General features: G+C 37.6%; 1 protein-coding gene across 1 annotated transcript; it reads left to right on the plus strand.

The window, feature by feature from the left end:
• The first annotated feature begins 12,607 nt into the window (after nucleotides 1-12,607).
• On the plus strand, nucleotides 12,608-15,843 carry nefmb (neurofilament medium chain b). The gene is made up of 3 exons (XM_016233996.1): nucleotides 12,608-13,631; nucleotides 14,393-14,517; nucleotides 14,592-15,843. Exons 1-3 carry the CDS (start codon nucleotides 12,630-12,632, stop codon nucleotides 15,535-15,537), a joined length of 2,073 nt encoding a protein of 690 aa, XP_016089482.1. The 5' UTR covers nucleotides 12,608-12,629; the 3' UTR covers nucleotides 15,538-15,843.
• The last annotated feature ends 1,196 nt before the right edge of the window (nucleotides 15,844-17,039 follow it).

Raw genomic sequence — 17,039 nt, forward strand, 5'->3', positions numbered from 1 at the left:
TTTTATTTTTCTATTATTTATGTATTTTTTTTATTTTTCCATTTTCTATTTAGTACAGTTCCCCCAAACTATCCATCATTTTATCAGGGTGAAAAATTGCTATCTTCTTTTTTTTTTATTTTATTTTAGATTTAGTACAAGGATTTCATTATTCGAGGAATATTTTCATGGACAGTGAACTGAGCCAGAATGAGATGAGATGGGAAAGAATGTTTGGAATCTTCTATTGTTACAGCAACTGCTGCGTCTCTCTCTCTCTCTCTCTCTCTCTCTCTCTCTCTCTCTCTCTGTGTCTCTGTCTCTCTCTCTCTGTGAGTGTGTGTTTGTGCAGTCATGTGTAGGTTTATAGGCAAAACAAGGATTTGACACCAGAAAGCAATCAGTGACGTGTCACAGGTCCTGTGTAGTTTTATCTAACGAGAGAACAGAAAACACACAGTTACAGAAAGTGCTGTATGTTGAAGGGCTGGCTTCCCCATCCCCCGGTTCCTGCAGGGCCCCAGCTGTTTAAGTGTGGATTTAACTAACTACCCGCCTCATATGATTGCCACTTCTGTGTCTCTGGTTTATTCGAACAAAACAAATTCCATGATCCTTCTGCAAACACAGAGACCTTCTGTTGCCAACCAAATGTGTTGAGAGAACATTCTGTCATTCTCTGCCTTCAATTCTGTACCAACTCAAGGATTGGATGAATCAGTTTGATCCAATCATCAAGTTAAAACAAGATAAAACTGCTCTGAATATTTTACGTGTAACTTAATTGCCCTTTAAATATCATTTAATATCAACATATCAGTGACAATCTTTAATGCACTTCAGATGTAAACAGGAGAACTGAAATACACACAGAATGAATCAGGCCTAATGATAGAATGTCAAATTAAGAGTCATTTCACCCAGGCCTCCAAAGGGCTCCAGGCTTGATAGTCTTTGTTTTTGACAGGGACAGAGGGCCATCTAGTGTTCTCTCTATACTCAATACTTTAATCTCAGTGTTTTATTCAGATCAGATATTCTGAAAAGCGTAAAAGAGTGAACATTATGGTATCAATAATGCCATAGATCTACAAATGTAATATCTTATTTGATTTGATTTGATTTATTTTTGTTTAACAATAGGTTATTATTATTTTTATTATTATTATCATTATATTGAAGGTTAAATATAATGCCTGGATGTTTTTCTGGACTCTGGATCATAAACAGCATGAATGGAATCAGAAGGTTGCTACCGGTCAACATTACAGAATACATAAAAAAAAATAATAATAATTTATATATTTTAGCCAATTGTGCATAATGTTAAATTGATTTAAAAAAAAAAAAATTATAATAATAATTTAATTAGCAGTATGATTTATTTATTTATTTATTTTTTTGGGTCACAAACAGCTTTAATGGAATCTGACCAGTGATTGTTAGCTGTCAACATTACAGAACGCCATTTAATTTATATATTTAGCCAACTGTGTGTAATGTTAATTTGCTAAAAATAGGGGAAATGGTTATTTTTGTACTGGGTTTTTTTCATTGTTGTTTTTAACCAGTTCTTTACGGTCATTGACTGAGGAATGTGACCTTTAGCCGGCCCAGCACACAAAACATTCAGACTCAAAGCCAAAGTATCCTGGAGTGTTTAACAGACGACAAACACAGTTAGCAGAGGAAGATGTTACGGTAATACTTTACTGTGTACTGCTAAGAAAAAAACAACATTATGACAGGAAAATAAACTATTCTTATATTGTAGAAATAGAGGATTATTGTCTATATGTAAACATAAAATGATCTATTCTAATTGTTTTTATATTTTAACAAGTCTGCAACTGCAATATTTGGGCAAAAACACAATTGGCAAAGAAATAAAAACAGCATTGTATAGTCGAGGTCTGTGTTTACAAATCACTGGTCATGGTTTACATATTGTACAAAAAAAAACTTTAGAATTTCATCAACAAATACTGAGTGACACACAAAATGTATTTCTTTATTGCATTTTGTGGGCCAAAATATCTAAATATTTCAATGATACAAAATGTCTGATGCATTTCTCTGGTGATGTATGACCATTCTGATGTAAAGCAGTGCTGATAGTGTCCAGTTAGGGGAGCTATTGTACTTCAGAGCTCCACATCTGCAGAAGGTTTTGAAGTTTTGTATGAGACAGACTGCCCTGCGGGGGTTTTGCGGGCACAGTGGTCTAGGGCCAGCCCACACCAAACCTAAACAGGCCCAGAGCCCACAGCTTTGGGCTCACCATGGGCTCTCTGTTGAGCAGCCCACACTAGGCGACTGCCCACATTAATCCAATGATGGCCCAAAGCAACTTTTGTACCTTTGGGCCCATGCAGGTTTTTGTGTAGGCAGCCCTGTAATGCAACTGGGAGAATACTAACATTGACTGGCCATTCTTTAGTCACTCACTTTTGGCTCAAACCAAAAGACACCTTTTCAGAACCTGTTGTTTCATATAGGCCAGGGATCCTCAAATAAATCTGCCTCACGACATCCACTTTCCTGCAGAGTTCAGCTCTAACCCTAATCAAACACACCTACGCATGCTAATCAGTGTCTTCAGGATCATTAGAAAATCACAGGTGGGTGAGTTTTGATCAAAGTAGGAGCTAAACCCTGCAGGAAAGTGTGTTTAATGAGCCAGATTTGAGGATCCCTGATATAGGCCGATTTGCTTTTCAGAGGCTGTTTGAAAGTGCTCGTTTCAGCCAAGTCCTCCTGCTTCTGAAGTTGAGAGTGGCTGCGGAATTCAAGAGACAGATCGGGTGGATGAAAGGAGGGCTACCACCGTCTGCTGACTAGCTGGGAGACCTCAGGGGAAGAGTGAGCTCCGCCAAAGAATACTTTAGCACATCAAAACATTTTCAGCAGAGGTCAACGTAATAATTTGGGGTTTTTTATTATGTTAATTTGTATTATTTTTATATTTGTATAGATTTGTAGTCCCTTTCAGAGTGTCCCTTTCTATTTTGAATTTCATAAATCCATTGATTTGATATTTTTGACAATACAGACATTAGTTATGTGTTGACCGCATCCATTTCTGATGTATGATAACTGTTTTTTTCCAAAGACTTAAGTTATAGTGAAACAGGTTTATTGTTGTAGATTAATAGTGCGGGCCCTGTGTGGGCATAGTGAGGGCTTCCTGTGCAGGGCCAGCCTGCATGGGGCCCTTAGGCTAGCCCTAAGTGGGCCCGTAAAGAGCCACCGCAGGCTTGTTTGCAGGGTGTCAAGTGCTGAAGCTTTTATCAAATGAGAGGCTAAAGGTATGAAAATACTGAAGGGTTTGGGATACTTGACTGACTGATAAAACAATTGTATGGAAATCTGCATGTATTGTAGGCTTCGATTTGGATGTTTCCTGCCACTTTCAAATAACCTTTTACAACTATATTCATTTTCCGCAAAACACTCTATCCTTCCTGTCAATTTCTCTTAATATTTCTAACCCAAATCACGCATTGGTTTCGTCTTGACCTCCTCCTCAGGAATCTTCTCGTCAGCTTGTGCTGTTAAAAAAAATATCCATTTTCTCAACAATCAATAGCGTGTGTTTCCTCAGCAGAATCAAGTGCTTGGTCCTTATTTTTCTATCGGGGTCATGAGGTTTGTTCCCTCCCGGTGTTAGTATTTATAGCGCATTCAACAGATATTTTCAGTCAAATATCGATCTTTCCTTACGCAGATCATTTATTTTACAACAACCAAGAGGAAAATAATATTGCTCTTTTGTAGCTCAGGTGACTTCACAGAGTTCTTTTACTGTAAGTATCAGTTTTGGCTTGGATGTTTCTCCTGAAATCTTAATAAATAAATAAAATAAACAATACAGTGACACTTTACAATAAGGTTCCATTTGTTAACTGCATTAGTTAAAGGGATAGTTCACCCAAAATTGAAAATTGTCATAATTTACTCACCCTCAAGTTGTTCCAAACCTGTATGAGTTTTTTCTTCCACTGAACACAAAAGAAGATATTTTGTAGAATGTTTGTAACCAAACAACTTAACTTCCATAGTATGGGGAAAACGAGTCTACTATGAAAGTCAATGGGGACCAGCAGATGTTTGGTTACGAACATTCTGCAAAATATCTTCTTTTGTGTTCAGCAGATTAAAAAAAATTAATAGTTAACCAATGTTCACAAAGTTCATATTTGGGTCACCGTGAACTGTCCCTTTAACATGAAATAACAATAAACAATCCTTCTAAACTAATGCATTTAATAATCTTAATTTCAACATTTACTAACGGGTTTATACAACACAGACTGTTTTAAATCAGCTTCACATTAATAAAGTTGTAAAACTAGGCAATGTTGTCAATTTATTCAATTATATAACAAATTCAATTTTAGCTATAAGCAGCTCTAAAGAGGATAAAAAGAATGTCATTATTCTGTTTAGTTCAATGTTAATTCAGTTCAGTTCTATAACTGTCGATATTGCAAAGTTCATCAAAAGTTCCATTCCCTGGAAAGGCACTTTGGATAAAAGTGTCTATCAAATGCATAAATATGAATGCAAAACTTGCGCTGTATTGAATGTTCCATTTTTTTATTTTTTTTTTGTCAGTCTTTCTATTACAAATTTTAAAATCACATTTAATTGTGTGTGTTACTCGGCATTGTTTTTCTTTGTAATTATTTGTGAAATTTGCTAGCAATTGAGTGAAAATTGTTTCAAAATGAATCCTACACCACTGATTTTCAGTAAGTACACTGTACACTAAAAAAAGTTGGTGTAGAAACCATTTTTACTGAGAAAGTGCTAGTAAATTTCACAAATAATTACATGGATTGACAAGTAGCATTAAATTAAACATGCAATTTTGAAGTAGAAAGACTGAAATATTGTTTTATAAAATATACTCCAAAAAATTTTATTTTATCTTAAATTTACAACTTCTAAAACATATATTTTTACAGTGTAGTTTCTACTGTAGTTTATTACTTTCAACCATGATCTGATCTTGAATGGGTTCATGGTTGAAAAAAAATAAAAATCACAATGCAAAACCGCCCAATCTATTGCTTAGAAAAATAAAAGCATGCCTCTTTAAAAAGTCACATGACTGAAGTCTATAGCACATACAGTGCAGAACAAATAATGCACCAAAGTAGAGATGAAAAAAATACACTTATTAGTATACTGTAAAACAATTATTTTTCAATTGTTTGACTACATTTTCCTTTAAAATATACTATTTCAGTCTTTCTATACTTTAAAATTGCACATTTAATTCAATGTGTTACTTTCAATTTACTAGCAATTCCTAATCAAAAAATGTTTTAACATAAGCCCTGCACCAACATTTTTCAGTGCATTCTTTACAATAACATTGTAACTAAATCTAATCTCAATACATCTGTTTTAGCAGTTTGTGTGTGTTTATGCATCACAAGCTGATGCTGTGCTATAATATTATTCTTCGTCAGCCCGTTCTTAGCAGTAGCTCATTGTTACTTTAATGCATTTTACTGCTTTTAACGCCACACAAATGATGTCTTCATTCAGCGACAAGCACTGTGCATTATTGAGCATTTCAGCACCCAGATCAGATGATCCAAGAGCTTGGCAGAATACAGCAAATGAACTTAATGAACTGTAGCGTAGTGAGCCGTCCCAATCCGCTCTGAACCGGCACTGCAGCATAACTGGCTCAAATATAGGCAGCGATTCGGAAGGTGCGTGTGGTGTGGTGTGGCCTCTCTTGTGTTGTGGGGTGTGGTCTGGGTGCAATGCAGTGCTGGACTGACCCACGTCACAAGTGGGACCACCTCTCCTCATCGGTAACTGCGTTGCCAATATAGCACTGAGACAGAGAGGGAGAGAGAGGAGGAAAGCACTGCAGATTCTGGGTGTTGCCTTTCAGGTCCTGGATAGAGGGTAAAGGTCAGGTGACATCGGTGCAGCTAGACAGAATGCAGCATCTTTTGCACCAAATGCATGGTAAATAATTCACATGCAACCCAAGGTTGTCCTGTTTTTACAGTGAAGCGAGTGAGGCAGGTGTCCCGATACAGCCGTATAATGGATATGACAATGAAAGCTGTTAATCATCTGGGCTCAATGGTCTTAGACGTAGTTCTCTGTGTGTGTGTGTGTGTGTGTGTGTGTGTTAGTGTCAACCACACACGCATTTGTGGGAGATTTATATCCACTGCAGTAATAAAGTTACACTCACTCTGTTCTTTGGCAGAAGCATTAAACACCTCATAAGAGCTCTGCAGCAGGACGATAGTACAGTTTTACCTCAGACATCTCCGGCCCATGATACGTATCATATGCACAAAGTGGCACTGCTCATTATTCATTTTGTGTGTGTGTGTGTTTTCTAAATGTGTATGTGCAGTGATAAAAGACCAGGTTTAATTAATTAAGATTAATAGCGATGAATCGCATCCAAAATAAACGTTTTAGTGTACTTAATAAATGTGTGTGTACTGTGCATATTTATTATGTATATATTAATACACACGCATGCATGTATACATTTCAGAAAAATATGTTATATTTATATATTAAATATATTTATAATATAAATTATATGAATATAAATATATACATGTAAATACATGTACATGTTTTCAAAATATATACTGTATGTGTGTATATTTATACATACATAATAAATCTACAAAGTACACACATATATATTATGTAAACAAAAGCTTTTATTTTGGATGCGATTAATCGCGATTAATCGTTTGACAGCACTCATTTTTATTTAACCATGAAGTCCCATTAAAAAAACTGTTTTTCAAAAGAGACCTGGATCAGATCCAGAAAGCACAAAAATACCTACAAAATATGAAGAAATCAAATATATATTTTATCAAGTATATATAGCAAGTATACAAATATAAATAGATATATACATTTACTCAAAACACATTAAAATATGAAAATTAAAAAAGAAAGAAAGAAACTATTACAATATCATTTCGGATTCTACGGATTTAATCCCAGTTTTACATTCACTAGAGTAATTAGATGTTAAACTGAAAAATGAAGCTTCAGAAACATTCATAAGGCTGTGAGCCCTGCTGCATTATTAAACATCCGGTGTTATGATTTATGATATTACACCAATAGGGGGCGCTGTATACATACACACTACAGACGGACAGTGAGACGCAGAGGACAGACACAAAGAAAAAGATTTTCCTCAAATGCTTGTTTGAAGAGACATTTGATCATAGAAGATCATAAAAGCACATAGAACATCCACAGTAATGCTATCAGATCATGAGCTGTTGATTTCGTCTCTTGTTAGTGATTTATTATTAGTGACAGTATAGTTCATTAGGTTGCTGCTGTAGTGATTTGAGTGTGCATAGGTGAGTGTGAAAAGATCAATATACAATGATCATATCATGAGGAGTCACATTTTACTCAACCTGAAATAAGAGTTCACTGTATGAGAACATAGGCCTACTGTAACTTTACTGTAAAGGTTCCTCTTTAGCCTTTATTCAAACTACACTGCAAAATATCTCATTCTGAACCTATGCAACTTCCTGGTGTCAGACAAGTGAAATCATCAACACATGCCTGTCCACATCTCAATGAGATAAAGATGAAAAACGACTGTCAACAGCAGAACAATAAGAGTAAATCTGTCGAACGTTGTGCTGCTTCTGCTCCAGATCATTTCAGTCTGATCTGAAGAGTCTGAGAGGAACGTTTCAGCACAGATTGTGGCAAAGTCTCCAAGATGCTTCAAGAGACCTACCTGCAAAGCTACAGTACTGTTAACAGTTTAGGTTAAAATGCTGTAAAATGAGGATACTGTCAAAAACTAATGTCATAAATAGATTTTCTTTATCAGTTAACTTCTATTTAAATTAAATTAAAATTTGGTGTGACCATCATTTGCGTTTAAATCAGCTTTTGCCCGTTTTTCAATAGCATTTTGGAGACGTTTGCCACAGTTCTTCTGGATTGAGTCTGTCTCAGTTTGTTCTGTTTCTTCATGTCATTCCAGACAGACTGATGATGATCAGATCAGATCTCTGTGTGCAGCACTGGCTGCTGTCAGACAAATATCTCACTGAATTACTACAAGTAATGGAAAAATGAATGTTTGGAAATGTAAACTGATATTTCCTACTGACACACTACAGCAAAAGATAGAAATAACTGACTTAAACCCATTTTTAGCTGGTGAAAATAATAGTTTTCTAATCATTTTGGCCACCGCTGTATATAGCCTATACATGCATGTATATGAGAAAGATATCTGTAAACAATTATGAACAAATCTGTAAAAGTCAATAATAAAGGCTCATCTTTGAATTTTATATTTTGTGGCGACTAAAATAGGAAATGTTTCCATTTATTCCTTTAACACATTGCATAATGCATAATCATCCTGCACATGCTATCTAATCTTAGGTAAATATGTTACAATTTATTCTTAAAGGGATAGTTCACCCAAAAATGAAAATGTGATGTTTATCTGCTTACCCCCAGGGCATCCAAGATGTAGCGCGTACACACCTCACGCACCGGATGCCGTGCACGCGCCCAAAGACAGTAGGACATAGTGGTGTATTAGAGGTCAAATATTATATCAATACTGTTCGGTTTCTGGCACAAACCGATCGTTTCGTGTCTTAGGACATCAATGTGTCGTCACGAGTCGCAGGGTTTAATCTGGATTTGTCTGTGCATGTTTTTTTTACTCTCATAGATTTTGTTACCATTGACAGGCATTATACGACTTATAGACTGCAACGGTTAAAGATAAAAATCATCAAATGTGTTCTACTGAAGAAACAAAGTCACCTACATCTTGGATGCCCTGGGGGTAAGCAGATAAACATCACATTTTCATTTTTGGATGAACTATCCCTTTAAGGGGGCATCTTCTCCTGTTTTTATTACCCTGTAGTTCGTTATTTATTATGAGAAAATTATGTTTTGTCTACATCATGGGAGCACATTTCCCCACAAGACTAGTAAAACATGCAATCACCCACAGTGTTGAGCAGCTAACGGTCCTCACGAGGAAAACAGCTTATTAAACAGGCTCATTAACATGCTGATGAAAATCTAAAAATGCAGAAACTTTATACGAGTGTTTGGGGGGTATACAATATCATTAGCTTAGTACAGAAACATTGCAGAGAAAAACAAATGTGTGTTTTGTAATGTTATCTTTCTCAGACTTTCTCATGGGCAGTATTTCGAGTATTTAGTGCAGTCGTGTGCTGCAGAGGGGCGGAGCTTGTGCAGAAGACGACCTGAAGGAAGACCGCGCGTGTGAGTCTGCAGGAAAAACAGTGCTGTCAGGTGCTGCTGAGTCTGACGGGAGGAGAGAGATGCTGACGGCCGGGGGAAGACTGTTCGCTTCCGCTGGGCTTGAGTGAGAAATGCAATACTCAAACCACCACTCTTTAACCTCGCGAACACCTAGCGAGCGAACCAAAAGAGACTGTAATAATGCAAACATCTTTCTAGTACCAGTAGCTATATATTTACGTTTCTCAGCGTAGAAAACGTTTATTTTCTCCTCCATTACACACAAATACACCTCGTGTAGTACTATCTGTCTTACATTCCCGTTCGTTTGCTCCGGTAATCGAGCTGTGTTGTGTTGTGTTGTGTCTCTGGCGCTGACTCAGCATCTCTGCAGCGCGCTATTGGCTCGCAGCCTGGGTTGAAGCATCTGTCTAAGCACTCAAAAGCATGACTGTGCAATTGTATAGCCGGCAAAAAGCAACTTTGTTGGGCCTTACAATTACATTCGAGCGTCTAGTGTTCCACTGCGGCAGGCGATTCCCTATCACGAAATCAACATAAGTCAGACATATGAGGCGAATGAGATACTAGAGAGAGAGAGAGAGAGTGTGTGTGTGTGTGTGTGTGTGTGTGTGTGTGTGTGTGTGTGTGTGCACGTTTTTGTGACAAATGAGGACATACATTTGTATAATGACAAAGGTATGACATAGGTATTACAAGGAGAAGGTGACTTTTCAGGACATTACCCCATGTCCCCACTTTTCAAAACACTTATAAATCACACAGAATGGAGTGTATTGAAAATCTGAAATAGCACAAAGTTTCCTGTGAGGGGTAGGTTTAGGGGTAGGGTTGGTGTAGGGCAATAGAATATACGGTCTGTACAGTAGAAAAACCATTATGCCTATGGAGAGTCCCCACAAGGATAGCGGACCAGACTGTGTGTGTGCGTGCGTGTGTGTGTTATATATGCTTCCATCATCCAAGAGCTAAATCTGGATGTGAGCATCACTGTCATTAGGGGACTTAAACCTGACTACACACAGACTCATGGGGACTCGTGTCACGGTGGGGACCTAAATTGTGGTCCCCACGGGTACAAAAGCTTATAAATCATACAGAATTAAGTTTTTTGAAAATCTAAAAATGCAGAAAGTTTCCTGTGAGGGGTAGGTTTAGGGGTAGGGTTGGTGTAGGGCAATAGAATATACGGTCTGTACAGTAGAAAAACCATTATGCCTATGGAGAGTCCCCACAAGGATAGCGGACCAGACTGTGTGTGTGCGTGCGTGCGTGTGTGTGTTATATATGCTTCCATCATCCAAGAGCTAAATCTGGATGTGAGCATAACTGTCATTAGCAAAAGGCCACTTTCCTCTCTTGATTGTCAGGTTCATATCTTCTATTGATTACCTATAATTTGTATTGATCAAGTTCCTTTGCAAAAGCTTCTCGTAACCTCTGACATATGTGTACTGTATTTCCCATCATGCCTCACTGCTGCCAGTATGTGTGCTGATTTTACTCGCCATGGCTATTATCTGGTTAAATTATTTAAGTGCATGGTAAACTGCAGTTTTATTGGGTTAGTCTTATTATCATCATCATATATTAATATCACAACATCTTGGAGATTTGCACCCTGCTAAACTTCTTTTAATATACATTTACATTAGTATTCAAGATGCGTTTTGATCCTCTGGGAACTTCCTTATGAGGAAGATGTAGTTATTATTATAGGAAGGCTCTTGGTCGTTTATTATGCATTGGAGTGAAAAGACTCCTGTGTGATCTGTAAAATGAATTAGAAAACTTCTTATAACCTTGGTACTTTGCTGCATTATTGAAAATTCCTGACAACAGAAGGCCAAATCCTCAGTGCATCAGCTCAGGCTGACAGCCGAATGGCTTTGTCTTGGCATGTGCACCGATTCAAGAGCGTCAGTGTCTATAGTAAAGCAAAATATTTTTAATAAAGTGATCAGTTAAAGAGGTAAATGTTATTATGCATGCAGTTTCATGAGTGCATATTAATTCAGAGACTAAATAGAATATATAATAAAATGATATAAACTTATTACATATATAATAAAATGACATGTAACAAAAAAAATTGTCAGCCATTATTATTTAAACTAAAAACAGAAAAGAATCTTATTAACAACGATAACTAGTTACAGCATCTAAAAATTCCCTATATATTTTCATACATTTTAAGGTCAAATTTTTATTAAAATTATAATAACCTTGCATTATTATTATCTTGTCATTAACTTTATGTTCTTATTTATTTGTTTGTTTGCTTGTTTGTTTATTTTCACTTGATTTTTTTTTTGTAATGTAGTGCTGCGTCGTTCAGCCTGTGATAAGTATTTATTATATTTTGTTCACTCACTTCACCTCACTGTGGAAACTGCATTTTGTGTATTTGCATTGCTCTGAATGTGCAATAAACCTGACTTTGCTTAAGTTTGCATGCATAAAAATACCAAAGATATTTCAAATGAATCCGAAGCTAAATTTATTGGCAAAGAATGTTGCACTTGCAAGGCATTTAACTTGGTGGTTTGATCCAAAGGACACAGCTAATTCAGAATAGGGCTAAAGGCAAGTTCAACACAAGGATTGGAAATATGTATTTCTTTTTATTAAATACTGATGGAGCAAATAAATATTTTGTACTCAAAACAGCATTTTTAAATCTTTTACTTTCACATAAAATCACAAAATTTATAGAAAGATAGATGATTTTTAAAGAAGTTAAAATAATTGGCTGGTAAAAGACTGGCGTAATGATGCTAAAAATTCAGCTTTGCTTCACAGGAATAAATTACATTTTACAATATATTGAAATATAAACCAGCTCTTTGAAAAAGTAATAATATTTCACAATATTACTGTATTTTTGATTGAATAAATGCAGAGACTTTTTTTTTTACAAAAACATTAAAAATATCTTAATTTATCCAAACTTTTCACAGACACAATACACGTTTAATCATGTAGATAAAGATTGCAGCTAGAGTGAGCATATAAAGTCTAGCTGCAATAAGTGATTTAAAAAGAGAGAAAAAATGCTGCAAGTGCACTAAACAACATGTGATGCATCTGAGTCGGTTTTAATGATGCAGAAAGTCACAGCCTCTTGACTTCACCTTTTATACAATTTTAAAAGACTTCGACTATTTTGGGGCACTGAGGTGAATTGCTGAGCAACCCAACGACCTCCATCTTCATCGATTTTCCAAGGGGAGGGTGCTGCTCCTGCCTCGTTGACAAAGTAAGCCGGCGTATAAATACAACAGGACAGAACGCAACCATGCCCTCACCACACCACCAATTCACAAGCACCATTCACCATGGACATGATAGTGGCCTCCCGCAGAAGGGCTCTGGAGACACGGAGTAACCGCGCGCCGTCCTCCACTATGCGCTCGTGGGCTAAAAGCAGTCCTATGTCTTTCAAAAGATCCACAAATATGGCCGCATCCAGGGCTGCGTACAGCCCCGCCGTGCTCGCGTCTCCAGAAGGCTTCGAGCTGAGCGCGGCGCTCAGTGGAGATCCGGTGCGCAGTAACGAGAAGGAGCAGCTCCAGGGGCTCAACGACCGCTTCGCCAGCTACATCGACAAGGTTCGCTTCCTCGAGGAGCAAAACAAACAGCTGGAGGCAGAGATCCAAGCGCTGAAGCAGCAGAACTTTTCGCAGTCCCTGCAAAGCGATGCGTACGACCGCGAGCTCCAAGACCTGCGCTGCGCCCTGGAGCAGCTTCACGTGGAGAAGGCGCAGATGCTGCTCGACACGGACCACGTGGATGAGGATCTGCAGCGGCTCCGGGAGCGCTACGAAGATGAAGCCAGGCTCAGAGAGCACACGGAGGCTGCGATCCGGGGCATGAAGAAAAACAAGGACGACTCGCTTCTGATGAAGCAGGAGTTGGAAAGGAAGGTCCAGGCGCTCGGGAACGAAATGGACTTCTTGCGGCAGAACCACGAGGAGGAGATCAGCGAGCTTCTGGCTCAGCTTCAAGCCGCGCAGGTGCCGGTGGTGGAGATGAGGGACCTCCAGAAGACCGACATCACCTCTGCGCTCCGGGAGATCCGCGCGCAACTGGACGGGCTCTCCTCCAAGAACCTCCAGCAGGCCGAAGAGGTGTTCAAGTGCCGCTATGCCATGCTGACGGACGCCTCGGAACACAACAAGGATGCTATGAAGTCCATACGGGACGAGATCGCAGACTACCGCCGTCAGATCCAAGCCAAGAACATTGAGCTGGAGGCTCTTCGTGGCACCAAAGATTCATTGGAAAGGCAGCTGCATGATATCGAAGACCGCCACAACACCGACGTTGCCAGCTATCAGGTCAGTTTATTTAAAAAAAAAAAAAAAAAAAGTAAATAGATTGTAAGTTTAACTTAAAATATTAAATGTATAAAAAATTCACTAATTAATAAATTAATACAAAAATAAAATACACAATTATATATTTTACGCAGTTTAATCATTACATCTAATTTAAATTCGAAAGAATTAAAATGTGTTCTCGTTGTTTTATGATTTGTATAAGATCTGGAAAAAAAAACTCAAAACAAATCCTTCTGCACTAGTATGATGGAAGTGTAAATAGTGCAGTTGAAATACTGGCTTTCGAATGCTTTTACGTAGTTTTCATGATATGACGATAGTGTTTTGTTCTTAGTGTGTGTTTATTTGCTGATTCAAAGGCACATGGCTGTGTTGCAAAATATACGATGGCCCAAAAATGCTGCACACTAGGTTTTAAACCGCAGCCATTATTTCACATGTGGTTTGCGCACTGCGTGCGTAATCATGCGCAACGAGCAGTGCGCATACTTTTTACTAGCGCTGCAGGATTTCATTTTAGTGGCCTGTTGACTTAGTTTGAGCCAGACCTGCTATAATTTATAAAACAAGTTCATCAAACAGATTTGGGGTGCTGCACTGGGTACTAAAAGAACCAAATGAGAACTTTAATTAATTTAGTTGTTTATTAAAAGTTGTTTCATAAAAGTGAACAGATTATTTTTAGTCAGTACTTCTTGTTTAAATTTAAATGCAATTTAATGAAGTTGTGAATTGATTTATTGCATCTGCTTCAACAGGAAATGATTCACCAATTGGAAAATGATCTGAAAGGAACAAAATGGGAAATGGCTCGTCATCTTCGGGAATATCAAGATCTGCTTAACGTCAAGATGGCACTGGATGCTGAAATAGCAGCTTACAGGTAGAGTTGTGCTCCTTTTTGCTCTATTGCATGTCGTTGATTTGATTAATGACAGTTTTCTCTCTCAAATGTAGGAAACTGCTGGAGGGTGAGGAGACGCGCTTCCGTACCGTCTCCGGAAGTATTTCAACCCCCGTGTTTGCCTACAGCCAGCCTAAAACCTCTAAGGTCAAACATAAAATAGTGGAGGAGATCATCCAGGAGACCAAAGGAGAGAGTGACCTTGACGATGATCTGGCAGAGGTGGCTAAAGAAGTGGCGGAAGAAGCTGGTGAGGGTGAAGAGGAGGAAAAGAAGGAAGAGATTGTCACCGCCAGTGAGGCCAAAGTGAGTTCTGCTGCTCCTGAGGCGGAAGAAGAGGAAGAGGCAGAAGGAGGAGAAGAGGAAGAAACAGCAGAAGAGGGAGAAGCTGCTGAGGAGGAAGCGGAAGCAGAAGAGGGGGAAGAAGCAGAAGAAGGCGAGGAGGAAGAGGAACAACAAGTGGAAGTGATCGAGGAGACAGAACTCTGCGGTGATAAATCTCCAACAGCAGAGAAAGAAGGCAGCGAGAAAGACGAAGAAGAAAAGAAAGAGGAAGAGGAGGATGAGGGTGGTGAAGAACAAGAGGCAGAGAGTAAAGAAGAAACCAAAGATGATGAGGAGGAGAAAGAAGAAGCTGATGAAAAAGAGGAGACCAAATCCGAAGGAGATGAAGAGAAGAAAGACGAGTCTGGAGGAGAGGAAACGAAGGCTGATTCAGAGAAGAGCGACAAAAAGAGCGATTCAGAAGAAGACGAGAAGAAATCAGCAGAAAAGGAGAAACCAGTAGAAGAAAAAGAAGAAAAAAAGGAAGAAGCCAGTCCGAAAGAAGAGGTCCAAACCAGAATAGAGGAAACCATCACCAATGGAGACAAGGAGAGCAAACCTGACACAGAGAAAGAGAAGAAGTCCGAGGAAAAGCCTCAGGAGAAAAAGAAAGTCACCAAGAAGGTGGAGAAAGTCAGTCCGCAGGCAAAGAAGGAAATCAAAGGAAAAGACTGATGCAAATGACTTTGACAGGGAATTAGTTATAATCAATTCTTAGAAATAATTCTATTTGATGCAAATGGCGTTTGATGCATCTGGCAAAAATAATTGCATGCATGGTAATGACTGACTTGCATGTGTGGTCTGGAGCCATGCTGAGCCGTCGCGACTGAAACAGAAACTATAACGCGTTTGAATTAAAGTGCAAGTACATTTATGCTGCTAATGACTCGAACGATGAGAGATTCTTCAGCAGTTGTTTGGCAATAATGGTGCTATAATATCATCACTCGCAGGCGTACTTTGAGCTGTAACTCCATTTCATTATTTCAAATGATATGATGTCTTTCTAGTATACTTCTTGCCTTAAGACATAATGCACTGACTCAATGATAAGACTCGGTTTGTTAACATGAAACACAACAGCTGTTAGCAATGATACTGTGAAAGCTAAAGGTGCTGCTCTTTGCAATATCACCTCAATCAATAAAAGCTGATCAAGACCTTACAAAACTGTGTGTTTGAATTTATTCTACTGTACACTGCTGTTCAGAAGCTTGTGTCTTATGTCTCAGAAGTCTCTTATGCTCATCAAAAATACTGGGAAAACTGTGAAATATTATTACAATTTAAAGTAAAAGTTTCCAATGTAAAGCTTTTTAAAATAGAATTTATTCCTGTGATTCAAAGCTGAATTACTCCAGTCTTCAGTGTCACATGATCCTTCAGAAATCATTCTCATATGCTGATTTGCCGCTCGAGAAACATTTCTTGTAAATGTTGAAAACAACAGGGTTATTAGAGTTAACTTAAAAATTCTAAATCATGTCTGTGACTTGAAATCAAATACATTTAACTAAAATAATATCAAAGGCAACATTTCTTATTTTTGCTTGAAGTAAAATAACTAAAACCAATAAATAAAAATTAATAAAACTGCAGACATTTGTTTTAAAAAATTACAAAAATAAAAAACAATTTAAAAAAAACGTTTAAAATTAAAATGATAACAGGAAATATAAAATAATATCTCATTAAAAATATGAACAAAAACTATAATAGTATATCAATGATACTAAAATAACACTGGAAAACAGTTGCGCTGCTTAATATTTTGTATTGACCATGTTTTTTCGCCATTTTCTTCCAGATTTATTGATAAAAAGGAAGTTTAAAAACTGCATTTATTTGAAATTGAAATTTGTAACATTTTAAATGTCTTTACTGTCTCTTTTGACCAATTTAATGCATCCTTGCTGAATAAAAGTATTAATGTCTCTTAATAGAACCAAATAGCACAAAGATTGTCACAAAAAAAGTAAGTTCACACATAAACCTAAACATTTATATTTTGTCACAAAGTCACCAGTGCAACCCACAATTCACAAAGTTGCTTCTCTTACTGCTTTCATAAAATGCTTCCTGCGTAACAAAAATATTAAGATTACAAATTTAAAAAAGGTTATCCTTCCATTAGAAGATAAAGTCCTTTAGATGTAAACTAAGATTAAAAGTTG

This window comes from Sinocyclocheilus grahami, unplaced genomic scaffold, assembly GCF_001515645.1.
Source record: "Sinocyclocheilus grahami isolate Dianchi unplaced genomic scaffold, SAMN03320097.WGS_v1.1 scaffold442.1, whole genome shotgun sequence".
Classification (NCBI taxonomy): domain Eukaryota; kingdom Metazoa; phylum Chordata; class Actinopteri; order Cypriniformes; family Cyprinidae; genus Sinocyclocheilus; species Sinocyclocheilus grahami.

What these genes read in the sequence shown, in the direction of transcription:
- nefmb (XM_016233996.1), top strand. Translation starts at nt 12,630, where the DNA reads ATGGACATGATAGTGGCCTCCCGCAGAAGGGCTCTGGAGACACGGAGT. An exon ending in CCGACGTTGCCAGCTATCAG is followed by an intron (nt 13,632 to 14,392) that starts GTCAGTTTATTT and finishes CTGCTTCAACAG; the next exon opens with GAAATGATTCACCAATTGGA. An exon ending in GCTGAAATAGCAGCTTACAG is followed by an intron (nt 14,518 to 14,591) that starts GTAGAGTTGTGC and finishes TCTCAAATGTAG; the next exon opens with GAAACTGCTGGAGGGTGAGG.